At 47.0% G+C, this 24,432-nt stretch overlaps 1 protein-coding gene across 1 annotated transcript in view; it reads left to right on the forward strand.

The window, feature by feature from the left end:
* LOC139563748 (angiopoietin-related protein 7) overlaps positions 1–24,432 on the forward strand; it is a 51,359-nt gene that overhangs the window by 18,399 nt on the left and 8,528 nt on the right. Inside the window, exons 3-5 of the mRNA XM_071382657.1 lie at positions 14,842–15,076; positions 18,402–18,539; positions 18,847–18,940. Coding sequence (XP_071238758.1) covers positions 14,842–15,076; positions 18,402–18,539; positions 18,847–18,940 — 467 coding nt within the window. The remainder of the gene's footprint in view (positions 1–14,841; positions 15,077–18,401; positions 18,540–18,846; positions 18,941–24,432) is intronic.

Raw genomic sequence — 24,432 nt, forward strand, 5'->3', positions numbered from 1 at the left:
GTAGTAACCAAAAAAAAGTGTTAAACAAATCAAAATATATAAAAAAAATGTTGATTCTTCAAAGTAGCCACCCTTGGCCTTAATGACAGCTTTGCACACTCTTGGCATTTTCTCAACCAGCTTCACCTGCAATGCTTTTCCAACAGTCTTGAAGGAGTTCCCACATATGCTGAGCACTTGTTGGCTGCTTTTCATTCACTCTGCTGTCCAACTCATCCCAAACAATCTCAATTTGGTTGAGGTCGAGTGATTGTGGAGTCCAGGTCATCTGATGCAGCACTCCATCACTCTGCTTCTCGGTCAAATAGCCCTTACACAGCCTGGAGGTGTGTTGGGTCATTGTCCTGTTGAAAACAAATGATAGTCCCACTAAGCGCAACCAGACGGAATGGCGAATGGCTGCAGAATGCTGTGGTAGCCATGTTGGTTAAGTGGGCTTTGAGTTCTAAATAAATCAGACAGTGTCACCAGCAAAGTACCCGCACACCTCCTCCTCCATGCTTCACGGTGGGAACTAAACATGCGGAGATCATCCATTCACCTACTCTGCGTCTCACAAAGACACGGCGGTTGGAACCAAAAATCTCAAATTTGGACTCATCAGACCAAAGGACATATTTCCATCTGTCTAATGTCCATTGCTCGTGTTTCTTGGCCCAAGCAAGTCTCTTCTTCTTATTGGTGTCCTTTAGTAGTGGTTTCTTTGCAGCAATTCAACCGACTCCTCTGAACAGTTGACGTTGAGGTGTGTCTGTTACTTGAACTCTGTGAAGCATTGATTTGGGCTGCAATTTCTGAGGCTGGTAACTCTGATGAACTTATCCTCTGCAGCAGAGCTAACTCTGGGTCTTCCTTTCCTGTGGCGGTCCTCATGAGAGCCAGTTTCATCATAGCGCTTAATGGTTTTTGTGACTGCACTTGAAGAAACTTTCAATGTTCTTAAAATGTTCAGGATTGACTGACCATGTCTTAAAGTAATGATGGACTGTCGTTTCTCTTTGCTTATTTGAGCTGTTCTTGCTATAATATGGATTTATAGGGCTATATTCTGTATACCACCCCTACCTTGTCACAACACAACTGATTGGCTCAAACGCATTAAGAGGCACACCTTTCAATTGAAATGCATTCCAGGAGACTACGTCATGAAGCTGGTTGAGAGAATGCCAAGAGTGTGCAAAGCTGTCATCAAGGCAAAAGGGTGGCTACTTTGAAGAATTTCAAATATGAGAAAAAAGAAGGAACCCACACACTGCACTTGATAGTATCACTGCTCTGGTTAGTATCACTGCTCTGGCTAGTATCACTGCTCTGGATAGTATCACTGCTCTTTATAGTATCACTGCTCTGGCTAGTTTCACTGCTCTGGATAGTATCACTGCTCTGGTTAGTATCACTGCTCTTTATAGTATCACTGCTCTGGTTAGTATCACTGCTCTGGATAGTATCACTGCTCTGGATAGTATCACTGCTCTGACTAGTATCACTACTCTGGCTACTATCACTACTCTGTCTAGTATCACTACTCTGGTTAGTATCACTGCTCTGTCTAATATCACTGCTCTGGATAGTATCACTGCTCTGTCTAGTATCACTGCTCTGGTTAGTATCACTGCTCTGGTTAGTATCACTGCTCTGGTTAGTATCACTACTCTGACTAGTATCACTGCTCTGGATAGTATCACTACTCTGGCTAGTATCACTGCTCTGGATAGTATCACTGCTCTGGATAGTATCACTGCTCTGGATAGTATCACTACTCTGGATAGTATCACTTCTCTGGATAGTATCACTGCTCTGGCTAGTATCACTGCTCTGGATAGTATCACTACTCTGGATAGTATCACTACTCTGGATAAAATCACTGCTCTGTCTAGTCTCACTGCTCTGGATAGTATCACTGCTCTGGCTACTATCACTGCTCTGGATAGTATCACTTCTCTGGATAGTATCACTGCTCTGGATAGTATCACTGCTCTGGCTACTATCACTACTCTGGATAGTATCACTGCTCTGGATAGTATCACTGCTCTGGCTACTATCACTGCTCTGGATAGTATCACTGCTCTGGCTAGTATCACTACTCTGGATAGTATCACTGCTCTGGTTAGTATCACTGCTCTGGATAGTATCACTGCTCTGGATAGTATCACTGCTCTGACTAGTATCACTACTCTGGCTACTATCACTACTCTGTCTAGTATCACTACTCTGGTTAGTATCACTGCTCTGTCTAATATCACTGCTCTGGATAGTATCACTGCTCTGTCTAGTATCACTACTCTGGCTAGTATCACTGCTCTGGTTAGTATCACTGCTCTGGTTAGTATCACTACTCTGACTAGTATCACTGCTCTGGATAGTATCACTACTCTGGCTAGTATCACTGCTCTGGATAGTACCACTGCTCTGGATAGTATCACTGCTCTGGATAGTATCACTACTCTGGATAGTATCACTACTCTGGATAAAATCACTGCTCTGTCTAGTATCACTGCTCTGGATAGTATCACTGCTCTGGCTACTATCACTGCTCTGGATAGTATCACTTCTCTGGATAGTATCACTGCTCTGGATAGTATCACTGCTCTGGCTACTATCACTACTCTGGATAGTATCACTGCTCTGGATAGTATCACTGCTCTGGCTACTATCACTGCTCTGGATAGTATCACTGCTCTGGATAGTATCACTACTCTGGATAGTATCACTTCTCTGGATAGTACCACTGCTCTGGATAGTATCACTGCTCTGGATAGTATCACTACTCTGGATAAAATCACTGCTCTGTCTAGTATCACTGCTCTGGATAGTATCACTACTCTGGATAGTATCACTGCTCTGTCTAGTATCACTGCTCTGGCTAGTATCACTACTCTGGCTAGTATCACTACTCTGGATAGTATCACTGCTCTGACTAGTATCACTGCTCTGGATAGTATCACTACTCTGGCTAGTATCACTGCTCTGTCTAGTATCACTGCTCTGACTAGTATCACTACTCTGGCTAGTATCACTACTCTGGATAGTATCACTGCTCTGACTAGTATCACTACTCTGGATAGTATCACTACTCTGGATAGTTCCACTACTCTGACTAGTATCACTGCTCTGGCTAGTATCACTGCTCTGATAGTATCACTGCTCTGGCTAGTATCACTACTCTGGATAGTATCACTTCTCTGTCTAGTATCACTGCTCTGGTTAGTATCACTGCTTTGGATAGTATCACTATTCTGGTTAGTATCACTACTCTGACTAGTATCACTGCTCTGGTTAGTTTCACTGCTCTGGATGGTATCACTACTCTGACTAGTATCACTGCTCTGACTAGTATCACTGCTCTGGCTAGTATCACTGCTCTGACTAGTATCACTGCTCTGGATAGTATCACTACTCTGGCTAGTATCACTGCTCTGGATAGTACCACTGCTCTGGATAGTACCACTGCTCTGGATAGTATCACGACTCTGGATAGTATCACTTCTCTGGATAGTATCACTGCTCTGGATAGTATCACTGCTCTGGATAGTATCACTGCTCTGGATAGTATCACTACTCTGGTTAGTATCACTGCTCTTTATAGTATCACTGCTCTGGCTAGTTTCACTGCTCTGGATAGTATCACTGCTCTGGTTAGTATCACTGCTCTGGATAGTATCACTGCTCTGGATAGTATGACTGCTCTGACTAGTATCACTACTCTGTCTAGTATCACTACTCTGTCTAGTATCACTACTCTGGTTAGTATCACTGCTCTGTCTAGTATCACTACTCTGGCTAGTATCACTGCTCTGGTTAGTATCACTGCTCTGGTTAGTATCACTACTCTGAATAGTATCACTGCTCTGGATAGTGTCACTACTCTGGCTAGTATCACTGCTCTGGATAGTACCACTGCTCTGGATAGTATCACTGCTCTGGATAGTATCACTGCTCTGGATAGTATCACTACTCTGGATAGTATCACTACTCTGACTAGTATCACTGCTCTGGCTAGTATCACTGCTCTGATAGTATCACTGCTCTGGCTAGTATCACTACTCTGGATAGTATCACTTCTCTGTCTAGTATCACTGCTCTGGTTAGTATCACTGCTTTGGATAGTATCACTATTCTGGTTAGTATCACTACTCTGACTAGTATCACTGCTCTGGTTAGTATCACTGCTCTGGATGGTATCACTACTCTGACTAGTATCACTGCTCTGACTAGTATCACTGCTCTGGCTAGTATCACTGCTCTGACTAGTATCACTGCTCTGGATAGTATCACTGCTCTGGCTAGTATCACTGCTCTGGATAGTACCACTGCTCTGGATAGTACCACTGCTCTGGATAGTATCACTGCTCTGGATAGTATCACTACTCTGGATAGTATCACTTCTCTGGATAGTATCACTGCTCTGGATAGTATCACTGCTCTGGATAGTATCACTACTCTGGATAGTATCACTACTCTGGATAGTATCACTGCTCTGTCTAGTATCACTGCTCTGGATAGTATCACTGCTCTGGCTAGTATCACTACTCTGGATAGTATCACTGATCTGTCTAGTATCACTGCTCTGGCTAGTATCACTACTCTGACTAGTATCACTGCTCTGGATAGTATCACTACTCTGGCTAGTATCACTGCTCTGGTTAGTATCACTGCTCTGGTTAGTATCACTACTCTGACTAGTATCACTGCTCTGGATAGTATCACTACTCTGGCTAGTATCACTGCTCTGGATAGTACCACTGCTCTGGATAGTACCACTGCTCTGGATAGTATCACTGCTCTGGATAGTATCACTGCTCTGGATAGTATCACTACTCTGGATAGTATCACTACTCTGACTAGTATCACTGCTCTGGCTAGTATCACTGCTCTGATAGTATCACTGCTCTGGCTAGTATCACTACTCTGGATAGTATCACTTCTCTGTCTAGTATCACTGCTCTGGTTAGTATCACTGCTTTGGATAGTATCACTATTCTGGTTAGTATCACTACTCTGACTAGAATCACTGCTCTGGTTAGTATCACTGCTCTGGATGGTATCACTACTCTGACTAGTATCACTGCTCTGACTAGTATCACTGCTCTGGCTAGTATCACTGCTCTGACTAGTATCACTGCTCTGGATAGTATCACTACTCTGGCTAGTACCACTGCTCTGGATAGTACCACTGCTCTGGATAGTACCACTGCTCTGGATAGTATCACTGGTCTGGATAGTATCACTACTCTGGATAGTATCACTGCTCTGGATAGTATCACTACTCTGGCTAGTATCACTGCTCTGGATAGTACCACTGCTCTGGATAGTACCACTGCTCTGGATAGTATCACTGCTCTGGATAGTATCACTACTCTGGATAGTATCACTTCTCTGGATAGTATCACTGCTCTGGATAGTATCACTGCTCTGGATAGTATCACTACTCTGGATAGTATCACTACTCTGGATAGTATCACTGCTCTGTCTAGTATCACTGCTCTGGATAGTATCACTGCTCTGGCTAGTATCACTACTCTGGATAGTATCACTGCTCTGTCTAGTATCACTGCTCTGGCTAGTATCACTACTCTGACTAGTATCACTGCTCTGGATAGTATCACTACTCTGGCTAGTATCACTGCTCTGGTTAGTATCACTGCTCTGGTTAGTATCACTACTCTGACTAGTATCACTGCTCTGGATAGTATCACTACTCTGGCTAGTATCACTGCTCTGGATAGTACCACTGCTCTGGATAGTACCACTGCTCTGGATAGTATCACTGCTCTGGATAGTATCACTGCTCTGGATAGTATCACTACTCTGGATAGTATCACTACTCTGACTAGTATCACTGCTCTGGCTAGTATCACTGCTCTGGCTAGTATCACTACTCTGGATAGTATCACTTCTCTGTCTAGTATCACTGCTCTGGTTAGTATCACTGCTTTGGATAGTATCACTATTCTGGTTAGTATCACTACTCTGACTAGAATCACTGCTCTGGTTAGTATCACTGCTCTGGATGGTATCACTACTCTGACTAGTATCACTGCTCTGACTAGTATCACTGCTCTGGCTAGTATCACTGCTCTGACTAGTATCACTGCTCTGGATAGTATCACTACTCTGGCTAGTATCACTGCTCTGGATAGTACCACTGCTCTGGATAGTACCACTGCTCTGGATAGTATCACTGGTCTGGATAGTATCACTACTCTGGATAGTATCACTGCTCTGGATAGTATCACTACTCTGGCTAGTATCACTACTCTGGATAGTATCACTGCTCTGTCTAGTATCACTGCTCTGGCTAGTATCACTACTCTGGCTAGTATCACTACTCTGGATAGTATCACTGCTCTGACTAGTATCACTGCTCTGGATAGTATCACTACTCTGGCTAGTATCACTGCTCTGGTTAGTATCACTGCTCTGGATGGTATCACTGCTCTGGATAGTATCACTGCTCTGGCTAGTATCACTGCTCTGGATAGTACCACTGCTCTGGATAGTACCACTACACTGGATAGTATCACTACTCTGGATAGTACCACTGCTCTGGATAGTACCACTACACTGGATAGTATCACTACTCTGGATTGTATCACTGCCCTGGCTAGTATCACTGCCCTGAATAGTACCACTGCTCGGGATAGTATCACTCCTCTGGCTAGTATCACTGCTCTGGATAGTACCACTGCTCTGGATAGTACCACTGCTCTGGATAGTATCACTACTCTGGATAGTATCACTTCTCTGGATAGTATCACTGCTCTGGATAGTATCACTGCTCTGGATAGTATCACTGCTCTGGCTAGTATCACTGCTCTGGCTAGTATCACTGCCCTGGATAGTACCACTGCTCTGGATAGTACCACTACTCTGGATAGTACCACTGCCCTGGATAGTACCACTGTTATGGATAGTACCACTGCTCTGGATAGTATCACTGCTCTGGTTAGTATCACTAATCTGGATAGTATCACTGCCCTGGATAGTATCACTGCTCTGGATAGCATCACTGCTCTGGATAGTATCACTGCTCTGACTAGTATCACTACTCTGGCTACTATCACTACTCTGTCTAGTATCACTACTCTGGTTAGTATCACTGCTCTGTCTAATATCACTGCTCTGGATAGTATCACTGCTCTGTCTAGTATCACTACTCTGGCTAGTATCACTGCTCTGGTTAGTATCACTGCTCTGGTTAGTATCACTACTCTGACTAGTATCACTGCTCTGGATAGTATCACTACTCTGGCTAGTATCACTGCTCTGGATAGTACCACTGCTCTGGATAGTATCACTGCTCTGGATAGTATCACTACTCTGGATAGTATCACTACTCTGGATAAAATCACTGCTCTGTCTAGTATCACTGCTCTGGATAGTATCACTGCTCTGGCTACTATCACTGCTCTGGATAGTATCACTTCTCTGGATAGTATCACTGCTCTGGATAGTATCACTGCTCTGGCTACTATCACTACTCTGGATAGTATCACTGCTCTGGATAGTATCACTGCTCTGGCTACTATCACTGCTCTGGATAGTATCACTGCTCTGGATAGTATCACTACTCTGGATAGTATCACTTCTCTGGATAGTACCACTGCTCTGGATAGTATCACTGCTCTGGATAGTATCACTACTCTGGATAAAATCACTGCTCTGTCTAGTATCACTGCTCTGGATAGTATCACTACTCTGGATAGTATCACTGCTCTGTCTAGTATCACTGCTCTGGCTAGTATCACTACTCTGGCTAGTATCACTACTCTGGATAGTATCACTGCTCTGACTAGTATCACTGCTCTGGATAGTATCACTACTCTGGCTAGTATCACTGCTCTGTCTAGTATCACTGCTCTGACTAGTATCACTACTCTGGCTAGTATCACTACTCTGGATAGTATCACTGCTCTGACTAGTATCACTACTCTGGATAGTATCACTACTCTGGATAGTTCCACTACTCTGACTAGTATCACTGCTCTGGCTAGTATCACTGCTCTGATAGTATCACTGCTCTGGCTAGTATCACTACTCTGGATAGTATCACTTCTCTGTCTAGTATCACTGCTCTGGTTAGTATCACTGCTTTGGATAGTATCACTATTCTGGTTAGTATCACTACTCTGACTAGTATCACTGCTCTGGTTAGTTTCACTGCTCTGGATGGTATCACTACTCTGACTAGTATCACTGCTCTGACTAGTATCACTGCTCTGGCTAGTATCACTGCTCTGACTAGTATCACTGCTCTGGATAGTATCACTACTCTGGCTAGTATCACTGCTCTGGATAGTACCACTGCTCTGGATAGTACCACTGCTCTGGATAGTATCACTGCTCTGGATAGTATCACTACTCTGGATAGTATCACTTCTCTGGATAGTATCACTGCTCTGGATAGTATCACTGCTCTGGATAGTATCACTACTCTGGTTAGTATCACTGCTCTTTATAGTATCACTGCTCTGGCTAGTTTCACTGCTCTGGATAGTATCACTGCTCTGGTTAGTATCACTGCTCTGGATAGTATCACTGCTCTGGATAGTATGACTGCTCTGACTAGTATCACTACTCTGTCTAGTATCACTACTCTGTCTAGTATCACTACTCTGGTTAGTATCACTGCTCTGTCTAATATCACTGCTCTGGATAGTATCACTGCTCTGTCTAGTATCACTACTCTGGCTAGTATCACTGCTCTGGTTAGTATCACTGCTCTGGTTAGTATCACTACTCTGAATAGTATCACTGCTCTGGATAGTGTCACTACTCTGGCTAGTATCACTGCTCTGGATAGTACCACTGCTCTGGATAGTATCACTGCTCTGGATAGTATCACTGCTCTGGATAGTATCACTACTCTGGATAGTATCACTACTCTGACTAGTATCACTGCTCTGGCTAGTATCACTGCTCTGATAGTATCACTGCTCTGGCTAGTATCACTACTCTGGATAGTATCACTTCTCTGTCTAGTATCACTGCTCTGGTTAGTATCACTGCTTTGGATAGTATCACTATTCTGGTTAGTATCACTACTCTGACTAGTATCACTGCTCTGGTTAGTATCACTGCTCTGGATGGTATCACTACTCTGACTAGTATCACTGCTCTGACTAGTATCACTGCTCTGGCTAGTATCACTGCTCTGACTAGTATCACTGCTCTGGATAGTATCACTGCTCTGGCTAGTATCACTGCTCTGGATAGTACCACTGCTCTGGATAGTACCACTGCTCTGGATAGTATCACTGCTCTGGATAGTATCACTACTCTGGATAGTATCACTGCTCTGGATAGTATCACTGCTCTGGATAGTATCACTGCTCTGGATAGTATCACTACTCTGGATAGTATCACTACTCTGGATAGTATCACTGCTCTGTCTAGTATCACTGCTCTGGATAGTATCACTGCTCTGGCTAGTATCACTACTCTGGATAGTATCACTGCTCTGTCTAGTATCACTGCTCTGGCTAGTATCACTACTCTGACTAGTATCACTGCTCTGGATAGTATCACTACTCTGGCTAGTATCACTGCTCTGGTTAGTATCACTGCTCTGGTTAGTATCACTACTCTGACTAGTATCACTGCTCTGGATAGTATCACTACTCTGGCTAGTATCACTGCTCTGGATAGTACCACTGCTCTGGATAGTACCACTGCTCTGGATAGTATTACTGCTCTGGATAGTATCACTGCTCTGGATAGTATCACTACTCTGGATAGTATCACTACTCTGACTAGTATCACTGCTCTGGCTAGTATCACTGCTCTGATAGTATCACTGCTCTGGCTAGTATCACTACTCTGGATAGTATCACTTCTCTGTCTAGTATCACTGCTCTGGTTAGTATCACTGCTTTGGATAGTATCACTATTCTGGTTAGTATCACTACTCTGACTAGAATCACTGCTCTGGTTAGTATCACTGCTCTGGATGGTATCACTACTCTGACTAGTATCACTGCTCTGACTAGTATCACTGCTCTGGCTAGTATCACTGCTCTGACTAGTATCACTGCTCTGGATAGTATCACTACTCTGGCTAGTATCACTGCTCTGGATAGTACCACTGCTCTGGATAGTACCACTGCTCTGGATAGTATCACTGGTCTGGATAGTATCACTACTCTGGATAGTATCACTGCTCTGGATAGTATCACTACTCTGGCTAGTATCACTACTCTGGATAGTATCACTGCTCTGTCTAGTATCACTGCTCTGGCTAGTATCACTACTCTGGCTAGTATCACTACTCTGGATAGTATCACTGCTCTGACTAGTATCACTGCTCTGGATAGTATCACTACTCTGGCTAGTATCACTGCTCTGGTTAGTATCACTGCTCTGGATGGTATCACTGCTCTGGATAGTATCACTGCTCTGGCTAGTATCACTGCTCTGGATAGTACCACTGCTCTGGATAGTACCACTACACTGGATAGTATCACTACTCTGGATAGTACCACTGCTCTGGATAGTACCACTACACTGGATAGTATCACTACTCTGGATTGTATCACTGCCCTGGCTAGTATCACTGCCCTGAATAGTACCACTGCTCTGGATAGTATCACTCCTCTGGCTAGTATCACTGCTCTGGATAGTACCACTGCTCTGGATAGTACCACTGCTCTGGATAGTATCACTACTCTGGATAGTATCACTTCTCTGGATAGTATCACTGCTCTGGATAGTATCACTGCTCTGGATAGTATCACTGCTCTGGCTAGTATCACTGCTCTGGCTAGTATCACTGCCCTGGATAGTACCACTGCTCTGGATAGTACCACTACTCTGGATAGTACCACTGCCCTGGATAGTACCACTGTTATGGATAGTACCACTGCTCTGGATAGTATCACTGCTCTGGTTAGTATCACTACTCTGGATAGTATCACTGCCCTGGATAGTATCACTACTCTGGATAGTATCACTACTCTGGATAGTATCACTGCTCTGTCTAGTATCACTGCTCTGGATAGTATCACTGCTCTGGCTAGTATCACTGCTCTGGCTAGTATCACTACTCTGGATAGTATCACTGCTCTGTCTAGTATCACTACTCTGGCTAGTATCACTACTCTGGCTAGTATCACTACTCTGGATAGTATCACTGCTCTGACTAGTATCACTGCTCTGGATAGTATCACTACTCTGGTTAGTATCACTGCTCTGGATGGTATCACTACTCTGGATAGTATCACTGCTCTGACTAGTATCACTGCTCTGGATAGTATCACTACTCTGGTTAGTATCACTGCTCTGACTAGTATCACTGCTCTGACTAGTATCACTGCTCTGGATAGTATCACTGCTCTGGTTAGTATCACTGCTCTGGATGGTATCACTACTCTGGATAGTATCACTGCCCTGGATAGTACCACTGCTCTGGATAGTACCACTACTCTGGATAGTACCACTGCCCTGGATAGTACCACTGTTATGGATAGTACCACTGCTCTGGATAGTATCACTGCTCTGGTTAGTATCACTACTCTGGATAGTATCACTGCCCTGGATAGTATCACTACTCTGGATAGTATCACTACTCTGGATAGTATCACTGCTCTGTCTAGTATCACTGCTCTGGATAGTATCACTGCTCTGGCTAGTATCACTACTCTGGATAGTATCACTGCTCTGTCTAGTATCACTGCTCTGGCTAGTATCACTACTCTGGCTAGTATCACTACTCTGGATAGTATCACTGCTCTGACTAGTATCACTGCTCTGGATAGTATCACTACTCTGGTTAGTATCACTGCTCTGGATGGTATCACTACTCTGGATAGTATCACTGCTCTGACTAGTATCACTGCTCTGGATAGTATCACTACTCTGGTTAGTATCACTGCTCTGACTAGTATCACTGCTCTGACTAGTATCACTGCTCTGGATAGTATCACTGCTCTGGTTAGTATCACTGCTCTGGATGGTATCACTACTCTGGATAGTATCACTACTCTGGATAGTATCACTGCTCTGGCTAGTATCACTGCTCTGGATAGTATCACTACTCTGGATAGTATCACTACTCTGGATAGTATCACTGCCCTGGATAGTACCACTGCTCTGGATAGTATCACTGCTCTGGCTAGTATCACTGCTCTGGATAGTATCACTCCTCTGGATAGTATCACTGCTCTGGATAGTACCACTGCTCTGGATAGTATCACTACTCTGGATAGTATCACTGCTCTGGATAGTATCACTGCTCTGGCTAGTATCACTGCTCTGGCTAGTATCACTGCTCTGGCTAGTATCACTGCTCTGGCTAGTATCACTGCCCTGGATAGTATCACTGCTCTTTAATAAGCTTTACAAATCGGCCTCACGGCCTTCGTCAGAATCTCAAATATAAAATAGATTTTGATTTGTTTAAAACTTTTTTGTTTACTACGTGATTCCATAGTTTTGATGCCTTCACAATGATTCTACAATGTAGAAAATAGTAAAAATAAAGAAAAACCCTGGAATGAGTAGGTTTGTCCAAACCTTTGACTGGTACTGTATATATATATGGGACGAAATGCTTAACGTTTTACCACTTTAATAGACATATAAGTGAATTTGTCACAATACATTTGGTCCCATAAAATGAGGGGACTATGCACAAAAAGTGCTGTATTTCTAAACAGTTCTAAACAGTGAAAATACCCTCAAATAAAGCCGACAGTCTGCACTTTTAACCTCATAGTCATTGTATAATTTAAAATCCAAAGTGCTTGAGTACAGAGACAAAACAACCAAACAATGTGTCGCTGTCCCAATACTTTTGGAGATCACTGTAAGTCCAATTAATTAATTACACCTACTCCCGCTCTCTCTCCCTCCCCCTTCCTCAACCCTCCACCCTGTCCCCTCTGTCTTGAATCCAACTCAGCTCTTTATGCCAAGCTTCCCCTAACCTCCCCCCTCTTCCTCTGTGTTGTGAGTGATCTTAGTCAAGGCAGACACCTTTAAATCCTGGTAGGTATTAAGGACCTGTTCACTGCAGGTGGTCATATGAGACAGGGTTCTAGCATGACCAAAATCATGACATGCACAACATTTTAAGCATGACACATGACAATGTTCACAACCCTCCCTCTCTACCCTCCCTCCCTCCCTCTCTACCCACCCACCCCCCTCCCTCCCTCTCTACCCACCCACCCACCCACCTCCCTCCCTCTCTACCCACCCACCTCCCTCCCTCTCTACCCACCCACCCACCTCCCTCCCTCTCTACCCACCCACCCACCTCCCTCCCTCTCTACCCACCCACCCACCTCCCTCCCTACCCACCCCCTCCCTCCCTCTCTACCCACCCACTTCCGTCCTTCTCTACCCACCCACCCACCTCCCTCCCTATCTACCCACCCACCCACCTCCCTCCCTCTCTACCCACCTCCTTTCCTCCCTCTCTACCCTCCCTCCCTCTCCACCCACCCTCCCTCCCTCTCGTCCCTCCCTCCCTCTCTACCCACCCACCTCCCTCCCTCTCTACCCACCCACCTCTCTACCCCACCTCCCTCAATCTCTACCACACCTCTCTACCCCACCTCCCTCCCTCCCTCTCTCCCCCACCTCCCTACCCTCTCTCCCTCTTTACCCCACCTCCCTCCCTCCCTCCCTCTCTACCCCACCTCCCTCCCTCTCTACCCTCCCTCTCTACCCTCCCTCCCTCTCTACCCCACCTCCCTCCCTCTCTACCCTCCCTCCCTCCCTCCATCCTTCCCTCTCTACCCCACCTCCCTCTCTACTCCACCTCCCTCCCTCCCTATCTACCCCACCTCCCTCTCTACTCCACCTCCCTCCCTATCTACCCCACCTCCCTCTCTACTCCACCTCCCTCCCTCCCTATCTACCCCACCTCCCTCTCTACTCCACCTCCCTCCCTCCCTCTCTACCCCACCTCCCTCTCTACCCCACCTCCCTCCCTCCATCCTTCCATCTCTACCCCACCGCCCTCCCTCCCTCTCTACCCCACCTCCCTCTCTACCCCACCTCCCTCCCTCCCTCTCTACCCCACCTCCCTCTCTACCCCATCTCCCTCTCTACCCCACCTCCCTCCCTCCCTCTCTACCCCACCTCCCTCTCTCTACCCCACCTCCCTCCCTCCCTCTCTACCCCACCTCCCTCCCTCTCTACTCCACCTCCCTCCCTCCCTCTCTACCCCACCTCCCTCCCTCCCTCTCTACCCCACCTCCCTCTCTACCCCACCTCCCTCCCTCCCTCTCTACCCCACCTCCCTCCCTCCCTCTCTACCCCACCTCCCTCCCTCCCTCACCTCCCTCCTTCTCTCTCCCCGATCTACTTAAATGCTACTTTGACTCTTGAGTGTTGTAGGTAAAACAATGTTGTTATTAACAGTGAGATAGTTATTTTATTTACCAAGCAACAAATCATGTGTTATCCAATTTATCAAAAACCTACTGATAACAATCTCTCTGTCTCTCCCACACCCCTCTCTACCCTCCCTCCCTCCACTCCTCTCTCTCTAACCCACCCCCCTCCCTCTCTCCCTCCACTCCTCTCTCTCGAACCCACCTCCCTCCCTCTCTCCCCCTCTCTCTCTACCCCCCCCTCCCTCTCTCCTCCCTCCACTCCTCTCTCTCCCCCTCTCTCTCTACCCCTACCCTCCCTCCCTCCCTCCACTCCTCTCTCCCCCTCTCTCTCTAACCCACCTCCCTCCCTCTCTACCCTCCCTCCCTCCCTCCACTCCTCTCTCCCCCTCTCTCTACCCTCCCTCCCTCCACTCCTCTCCCCCTCTCTCTCTAACCCACCTCCCTCCCTCTCTACCCTCCCTCCCTACCCTCCCTCCCTCTCTCCCCCTCTCTCTCTTAGGGTGAGGAGAGGAACAACGTGAACGAGTCTTTAGAGGATCGTTTCAGAGTGTTGGAGCTACAGTACGCTGAGGCTGACAGCCTGCTGCACACCCATAGTTCCATCCTGTTTGATCTGCAGACGCAGGTCCGGAACCTAACCATGACGGTGGAACGGGTTAAACGTAACCCCGGCTGCATGATCAACATTGTCAGGACCAGTCCTCTGCTCAGCGCCCAGGAGGCCCTTCACCCAGGTGCACACAGGCACACACACACACACACACACACACACACACACACACACACACACACACACACACACACACACACACACACACACACACACACACACACACACACACACACACACACACACACACACACACACACACACACACACACACACACACACACACACACACACACAATGATACAACAGGGATGCATCCCGCTAGGCACAGACATCAATTCAACGTCTACAGGGCTTAGTCCCCGTCTTTATACAGACATCTACTGCAGTAGTCTATAGGGCTCAGTCCCCGTCTTTATACAGACATCTACTGCAGTAGTCTACAGGGCTCAGTCCCCGTCTTTATACAGACATCTACTGCAGTAGTCTATAGGGCTCAGTCCCCGTCTTTATACAGACATCTACTGCAGTAGTCTATAGGGCTCAGTCCCCGTCTTTATACAGACATCTACTGCAGTAGTCTACAGGGCTCAGTCCCCGTCTTTATACAGACATCTACTGCAGTAGTCTACAGGGCTCAGTCCCCGTCTTTATACAGACATCTACTGCAGTAGTCTACAGGGCTCAGTCCCCGTCTTTATACAGACATCTACTGCAGTAGTCTACAGGGCTTAGTCCCCGTCTTTATACAGACATCTACTGCAGTAGTCTTTATACAGACATCTACTGCAGTAGTCTACAGGGCTTAGTCCCCGTCTTTATACAGACATCTACTGCAGTAGTCTATAGGGCTCAGTCCCCGTCTTTATACAGACATCTACTGCAGTAGTCTACAGGGCTTAGTCCCCGTCTTTATACAGACATCTACTGCAGTAGTCTACAGGGCTCAGTCCCCGTCTTTATACAGACATCTACTGCAGTAGTCTACAGGGCTCAGTCCCCGTCTTTATACAGACATCTACTGCAGTAGTCTATAGGGCTCAGTCCCCGTCTTTATACAGACATCTACTGCAGTAGTCTATAGGGCTCAGTCCCCGTCTTTATACAGACATCTACTGCAGTAGTCTATAGGGCTCAGTCCCCGTCTTTATACAGACATCTACTGCAGTAGTCTACAGGGCTCAGTCCCCGTCTTTATACAGACATCTACTGCAGTAGTCTATAGGGCTCAGTCCCCGTCTTTATACAGACATCTACTGCAGTAGTCTATAGGGCTCAGTCCCCGTCTTTATACAGACATCTACTGCAGTAGTCTATAGGGCTCAGTCCCCGTCTTTATACAGACATCTACTGCAGTAGTCTACAGGGCTCAGTCCCCGTCTTTGTACAGACATCTACTGCAGTAGTCTACAGGGCTCAGTCCCCGTCTTTATACAGACATCTACTGCAGTAGTCTACAGGGCTCAGTCCCCGTCTTTATACAGACATCTACTGCAGTAGTCTACAGGGCTTAGTCCCCGTCTTTATACAGACATCTACTGCAGTAGTCTACAGGGCTCAGTCCCCGTCTTTATACAGACATCTACTGCAGTAGTCTACAGGGCTCAGTCCCCGTCTTTATACAGACATCTACTGCAGTAGTCTATAGGGCTCAGTCCCCGTCTTTATACAGACATCTACTGCAGTAGTCTACAGGGTTCAGTCCCCGTCTTTATACAGACATCTACTGCAGTAGTCTATAGGGCTCAGTCCCCGTCTTTATACAGACATCTACTGCAGTAGTCTACAGGGCTCAGTCCCCGTCTTTATACAGACATCTACTGCAGTAGTCTATAGGGCTCAGTCCCCGTCTTTATACAGACATCTACTGCAGTAGTCTATAGGGCTCAGTCCCCGTCTTTATACAGACATCTACTGCAGTAGTCTACAGGGCTCAGTCCCCGTCTTTATACAGACATCTACTGCAGTAGTCTATAGGGCTCAGTCCCCGTCTTTATACAGACATCTACTGCAGTAGTCTACAGGGCTCAGTCCCCGTCTTTATACAGACATCTACTGCAGTAGTCTATAGGGCTCAGTCCCCGTCTTTATACAGACATCTACTGCAGTAGTCTATAGGGCTCAGTCCCCGTCTTTATACAGACATCTACTGCAGTAGTCTATAGGGCTTAGTCCCCGTCTTTATACAGACATCTACTGCAGTAGTCTTTATACAGACATCTACTGCAGTAGTCTACAGGGCTCAGTCCCCGTCTTTATACAGACATCTACTGCAGTAGTCTATAGGGCTCAGTCCCCGTCTTTATACAGACATCTACTGCAGTAGTCTATAGGGCTCAGTCCCCGTCTTTATACAGACATCTACTGCAGTAGTCTACAGGGCTCAGTCCCCGTCTTTATACAGACATCTACTGCAGTAGTCTACAGGGCTCAGTCCCCGTCTTTATACAGACATCTACTTTAGTAGTCTACAGGGCTCAGTCCCCGTCTTTATACAGACATCTACTGCAGTATCAATTTTATTTTATATAGCCCTTCGTACATCAGCTAATATCTCAAAGTGCTGTACAGACACCCAGCCTAAAACCCCAAACAGCTAGTAATGCAGGTATAGAAGCACGGTGGCTAGGAAAAACTCCCTAGAAAGGCCAAAACCTAGGAAGAAACCTAGAGAGGAACCAGGCTATGAGGGGTGGCCAGTCCTCTTCTGGCTGTGCCGGGTGGAGATTATAACAGAACTATGCCAAGATGTTCAAAAATGTTCATAAGTGACAAGCATGGTCAAATAATAATCATGAATAATTTTCAGTTGGCTTTTCATAGCCGATCAGTAGTCTATAGGGCTCAGTCCCCGTCTTTATACAGACATGTACTGTAGTTAATTTACATACTGTATCAAACACTTGTTAACTGAAATGGAGAGTGTGGAAAAAAGGCCAAGGACTTGTTGATAATGCAAACAATATTTATACAAATCACACAAACTTCAATCTGTAACCTGTTAAAACCAGTCATATCTGGTTTAATCTGTAATCTGTTAAAAACAGTCAGATCTGGTTTAACCGGTTAAAACCAGTCACATCTGGTTTAATCTGTAATCTGTTAAAACCAGTCACATCTGGTTTAATCTGTAATCTGTTAAAACCCACTCACAGCTGGTCTTTTTTCCCACCTATTTTTCCTCAATGCTGCTGCTGGAAACACACATAATCATTGCAATAGTGTTTAATATTCTAAATTCAAAATGTATTTATTAACTCACCTGTGTCTGTTGGGGTGTGTGTGTGTGTGTGTGTGTGTGTGTGTGTGTGTGTGTGTGTGTGTGTGTGTGTGTGTGTGTGTGTGTGTGTGTGTGTGTGTGTGTGTGTGTGTGTGTGTGTGTGTGTGTGTGTGTGTGTGTGTGTGTGTGTGTGTGTGTGTGTGTGTGTGTGTGTGTGTGTGTGTTCCAGAGGTGCAGCATGTGAGAAACTGTCCAATAGACTGTGCATCACTGTACTATAACGGGGTGTATCGGTCCGGTGTCTACACGGTGGTTCCCTCTCTGAGCTCCCATCCTGTGGAAGTCTACTGTGACATGGACACAGAGGGTAAGACTCACACACACATTTGATAATAGGGTTGTAAAAATCCTGTGAACTTTCCCAGAATTCCCTGGGTTTTCCAAAAAACCTGGTTGGACGATTCCTGGAATTACGAGGGAATAAACAGGAAATCCTCCAACCTGGACTTTTGGGGAAAACCAGGGAATTCTGGGAAAGTGCACATAATTTTGTAACCCTATTATCAAATGTGTAAAGCATTGTAAGTACAACATCAGTGACCTTTTCAAGGGCCTCTTGGTGTAATGGCTAACGTTGGCCTGACTAACAAGGTATCTCCTCTCTCCTGTGTCAGGTGGTGGTTGGACGGTGTTCCAGCGGCGGCAGGATGGGAAGGTGAACTTCAATAGAGGCTGGCAAGACTATAAGGAGGGATTTGGAGAGCTCAGGTATGTCATATTAATTGATTAATTGCCAAGATAATTAGATTAATCTAATTAGTTCATTCACAGTTAACGAGTTAGTTTGGTAATTGACTGTTACTGATTGGCCAGCCAGATATGAATTCTACTCACTAGTGTTCCAAGGTCTGAATCAGTGTCTGATTTTAGAGGGAAAGAAAACCGGATATTATATTTTTGTTCGTTTTACTGTTAGTTTTTCGTTTCTTTTTATGTAACTGAGGTCCTCCGGAGGACCTAGAGCAAGGCGCTTGCAAAGCCAGGATAGTGGGTTTGATTCCTGGGTCTACCCATATGTAAAATATATGCAAGCATGAGTGTAAGTCACTTTGGATAAAAGCTAAATAGCATATATTGTTTGTAAAGTATTTTGCAAAAATTGTGTGAAATGTAGTTTGAATGAAGTTTGTTGTGGTTTAGTTGTGAGATCTGAGTACGAGACTGACTTCCCTGTAGTTCTAGTTCTCCGACTCCCCTGTAATAGAACCCCGACTCCCCTGTAATAGAACTCCGACTCCCCTGTAATAGAACTCCGACTCCCCTGCAATAGAACTCCGACTCCCCTGTAATAGAACTACGACTCCCCTGCAATAGAACTCCGACTCCCCTGTAATAGAACTACGACTCCCCTGCAATAGAACTCCGACTCCCCTGTAATAGAACTACGACTCCCCTGCAATAGAACTCCGACTCCCCTGCAATAGAACTCCGACTCCCCTGCAATAGAACTCCGACTCCCCTGCAATAGAACTCCGACTCCCCTGCAATAGAACTCCGACTCCCCTGTAATAGAACTCCGACTCCCCTGTAATAGAACTCCGACTCCCCTGTAATAGAACTCCGACTCCCCTGCAATAGAACTCCGACTCCCCTGCAATAGAACTACGACTCCCCTGCAATAGAACTCCGACTCCCCTGCAATAGAACTCCGACTCCCCTGCAATAGAACTCCGACTCCCCTGTAATAGAACTCCGACTCCCCTGTAATAGAACCCCGACTCCCCTGTAATAGAACTCCGACTCCCCTGCAATAGAACCCCGACTCCCCTGTAATAGAACTACGACTCCCCTGTAATAGAACTACGACTCCCCTGCAATAGAACTCCGACTCCCCTGCAATAGAACTCCGACTCCCCTGTAATAGAACCACGACTCCCCTGCAATAGAACTCCGACTCCCCTGTAATAGAACTCCGACTCCCCTGTAATAGAACTACGACTCCCCTGTAATAGAACCACGACTCCCCTGTAATAGAACCACGACTCCCCTGCAATAGAACTCCGACTCCCCTGTAATAGAACCCCGACTCCCCTGTAATAGAACTACGACTCCCCTGTAATAGAACTCCGACTCCCCTGTAATAGAACTACGACTCCCCTGCAATAGAACCCCGACTCCCCTGCAATAGAACCCCGACTCCCCTGTAATAGAACTACGACTCCCCTGCAATAGAACTCCGACTCCCCTGCAATAGAACCCCGACTCCCCTGCAATAGAACTCCGACTCCCCTGCAATAGAACCCCGACTCCCCTGTAATAGAACTCCGACTCCCCTGCAATAGAACTCCGACTCCCCTGCAATAGAACCCCGACTCCCCTGCAATAGAACTCCGACTCCCCTGCAATAGAACCCCGACTCCCCTGCAATAGAACTCCGACTCCCCTGCAATAGAACCCCGACTCCCCTGTAATAGAACTCCGACTCCCCTGCAATAGAACTCCGACTCCCCTGCAATAGAACCCCGACTCCCCTGCAATAGAACTCCGACTCCCCTGCAATAGAACTATGACTCCCCTGTAATAGAACTCCGACTCCCCTGCAATAGAACTCCGACTCCCCTGCAATAGAACCCCGACTCCCCTGTAATAGAACTCCGACTCCCCTGCAATAGAACTCAGACTCCCCTGCAATAGAACTCCGACTCCCCTGTAATAGAACTCCGACTCCCCTGCAATAGAACTCCGACTCCCCTGCAATAGAACTCAGACTCCCCTGCAATAGAACTCCGACTCCCCTGTAATAGAACTCCGACTCCCCTGCAATAGAACTCCGACTCCCCTGCAATAGAACCCCGACTCCCCTGTAATAGAACCCCGACTCCCCTGTAATAGAACCCCGACTCCCCTGTAATAGAACTCCGACTCCCCTGCAATAGAACTCAGACTCCCCTGCAATAGAACTCCGACTCCCCTGCAATAGAACTCAGACTCCCCTGCAATAGAACTCAGACTCCCCTGCAATAGAACTCCGACTCCCCTGCAATAGAACTCAGACTCCCCTGCAATAGAACTCCGACTCCCCTGCAATAGAACTCCGACTCCCCTGCAATAGAACTCAGACTCCCCTGCAATAGAACTCCGACTCCCCTGTAATAGAACTCCGACTCCCCTGCAATAGAACTCCGACTCCCCTGCAATAGAACCCCGACTCCCCTGTAATAGAACCCCGACTCCCCTGTAATAGAACCCCGACTCCCCTGTAATAGAACTCCGACTCCCCTGCAATAGAACTCCGACTCCCCTGTAATAGAACTCCGACTCCCCTGTAATAGAACTCCGACTCCCCTGTAATAGAACTCCGACTCCCCTGCAATAGAACTCCGACTCCCCTGCAATAGAACTCCGACTCCCCTGCAATAGAACTCCGACTCCCCTGCAATAGAACTCCGACTCCCCTGCAATAGAACTCCGACTCCCCTGCAATAGAACTCCGACTCCCCTGCAATAGAACTCAGACTCCCCTGCAATAGAACTCAGACTCCCCTGCAATAGAACTACGACTCCCCTGTAATAGAACCACGACTCCCCTGCAATAGAACTCCGACTCCCCTGCAATAGAACTCCGACTCCCCTGCAATAGAACTCCGACTCCCCTGCAATAGAACTCCGACTCCCCTGCAATAGAACCCCGACTCCCCTGCAATAGAACTACGACTCCCCTGTAATAGAACCCCGACTCCCCTGTAATAGAACCCCGACTCCCCTGCAATAGAACTCCGACTCCCCTGTAATAGAACTCCGACTCCCCTGTAATAGAACTACGACTCCCCTGTAATAGAACTCCGACTCCCCTGTAATAGAACTCCGACTCCCCTGTAATAGAACCCCGACTCCCCTGTAATAGAACTACGACTCCCCTGTAATAGAACTCCGACTCCCCTGTAATAGAACCCCGACTCCCCTGTAATAGAACTCCGACTCCCCTGTAATAGAACTCCGACTCCCCTGCAATAGAACTCCGACTCCCCTGTAATAGAACTCCGACTCCCCTGTAATAGAACTCCGACTCCCCTGTAATAGAACCCCGACTCCCCTGTAATAGAACTACGACTCCCCTGTAATAGAACTCCGACTCCCCTGCAATAGAACTCCGACTCCCCTGTAATAGAACCCCGACTCCCCTGTAATAGAACCCCGACTCCCCTGCAATAGAACTCCGACTCCCCTGTAATAGAACTACGACTCCCCTGTAATAGAACCACGACTCCCCTGTAATAGAACTCCGACTCCCCTGCAATAGAACTCAGACTCCCCTGCAATAGAACTCAGACTCCCCTGCAATAGAACTCCGACTCCCCTGCAATAGAACTCAGACTCCCCTGCAATAGAACTCAGACTCCCCTGCAATAGAACTCAGACTCCCCTGCAATAGAACTCCGACTCCCCTGCAATAGAACTCCGACTCCCCTGTAATAGAACTCCGACTCCCCTGTAATAGAACTCCGACTCCCCTGTAATAGAACTCCGACTCCCCTGCAATAGAACTCCGACTCCCCTGCAATAGAACTCCGACTCCCCTGCAATAGAACTCCGACTCCCCTGCAATAGAACTCCGACTCCCCTGCAATAGAACTCCGACTCCCCTGCAATAGAACTCCGACTCCCCTGCAATAGAATTCAGACTCCCCTGCAATAGAACTCAGACTCCCCTGCAATAGAACTACGACTCCCCTGTAATAGAACCACGACTCCCCTGCAATAGAACTCCGACTCCCCTGCAATAGAACTCCGACTCCCCTGCAATAGAACTCCGACTCCCCTGCAATAGATCTCCGACTCCCCTGCAATAGAACCCCGACTCCCCTGCAATAGAACTACGACTCCCCTGTAATAGAACCCCGACTCCCCTGTAATAGAACCCCGACTCCCCTGCAATAGAACTCCGACTCCCCTGTAATAGAACTCCGACTCCCCTGTAATAGAACTACGACTCCCCTGTAATAGAACTCCGACTCCCCTGTAATAGAACCCCGACTCCCCTGTAATAGAACTACGACTCCCCTGTAATAGAACTCCGACTCCCCTGTAATAGAACCCCGACTCCCCTGTAATAGAACTCCGACTCCCCTGTAATAGAACCCCGACTCCCCTGCAATAGAACTCCGACTCCCCTGTAATAGAACTCCGACTCCCCTGTAATAGAACTCCGACTCCCCTGTAATAGAACCCCGACTCCCCTGTAATAGAACTACGACTCCCCTGTAATAGAACTCCGACTCCCCTGCAATAGAACTCCGACTCCCCTGTAATAGAACCCCGACTCCCCTGTAATAGAACCCCGACTCCCCTGCAATAGAACTCCGACTCCCCTGTAATAGAACTACGACTCCCCTGTAATAGAACCACGACTCCCCTGTAATAGAACTCCGACTCCCCTGCAATAGAACTCAGACTCCCCTGCAATAGAACTCAGACTCCCCTGCAATAGAACTCCGACTCCCCTGCAATAGAACTCAGACTCCCCTGCAATAGAACTCAGACTCCCCTGCAATAGAACTCAGACTCCCCTGCAATAGAACCCCGACTCCCCTGTAATAGAACTCCGACTCCCCTGTAATAGAACTCTGACTCCCCTGCAATAGAACTCAGACTCCCCTGCAATAGAACCCCGACTCCCCTGTAATAGAACCACGACTCCCCTGTAATAGAACTCAGACTCCCCTGCAATAGAACTCAGACTCCCCTGCAATAGAACTCCGACTCCCCTGCAATAGAACTCCGACTCCCCTGCAATAGAACTCAGACTCCCCTGCAATAGAACCCTGACTCCCCTGTAATAGAACTCCGACTCCCCTGTAATAGAACTCCGACTCCCCTGCAATAGAAGTCCGACTCCCCTGCAATAGAAGTCCGACTCCCCTGCAATAGAACTCTGACTCCCCTGCAATAGAACTCCGACTCCCCTGTAATAGAACCCCGACTCCCCTGCAATAGAACTCCGACTCCCCTGTAATAGAACTACGACTCCCCTGTAATAGAACCACGACTCCCCTGTAATAGAACTCCGACTCCCCTGCAATAGAACTCAGACTCCCCTGCAATAGAACTCAGACTCCCCTGCAATAGAACTCCGACTCCCCTGCAATAGAACTCAGACTCCCCTGCAATAGAACTCAGACTCCCCTGCAATAGAACTCAGACTCCCCTGCAATAGAACTCCGACTCCCCTGCAATAGAACTCCGACTCCCCTGTAATAGAA

The sequence above is a fragment of the Salvelinus alpinus genome, chromosome 34 (assembly GCF_045679555.1).
Source record: "Salvelinus alpinus chromosome 34, SLU_Salpinus.1, whole genome shotgun sequence".
Classification (NCBI taxonomy): domain Eukaryota; kingdom Metazoa; phylum Chordata; class Actinopteri; order Salmoniformes; family Salmonidae; genus Salvelinus; species Salvelinus alpinus.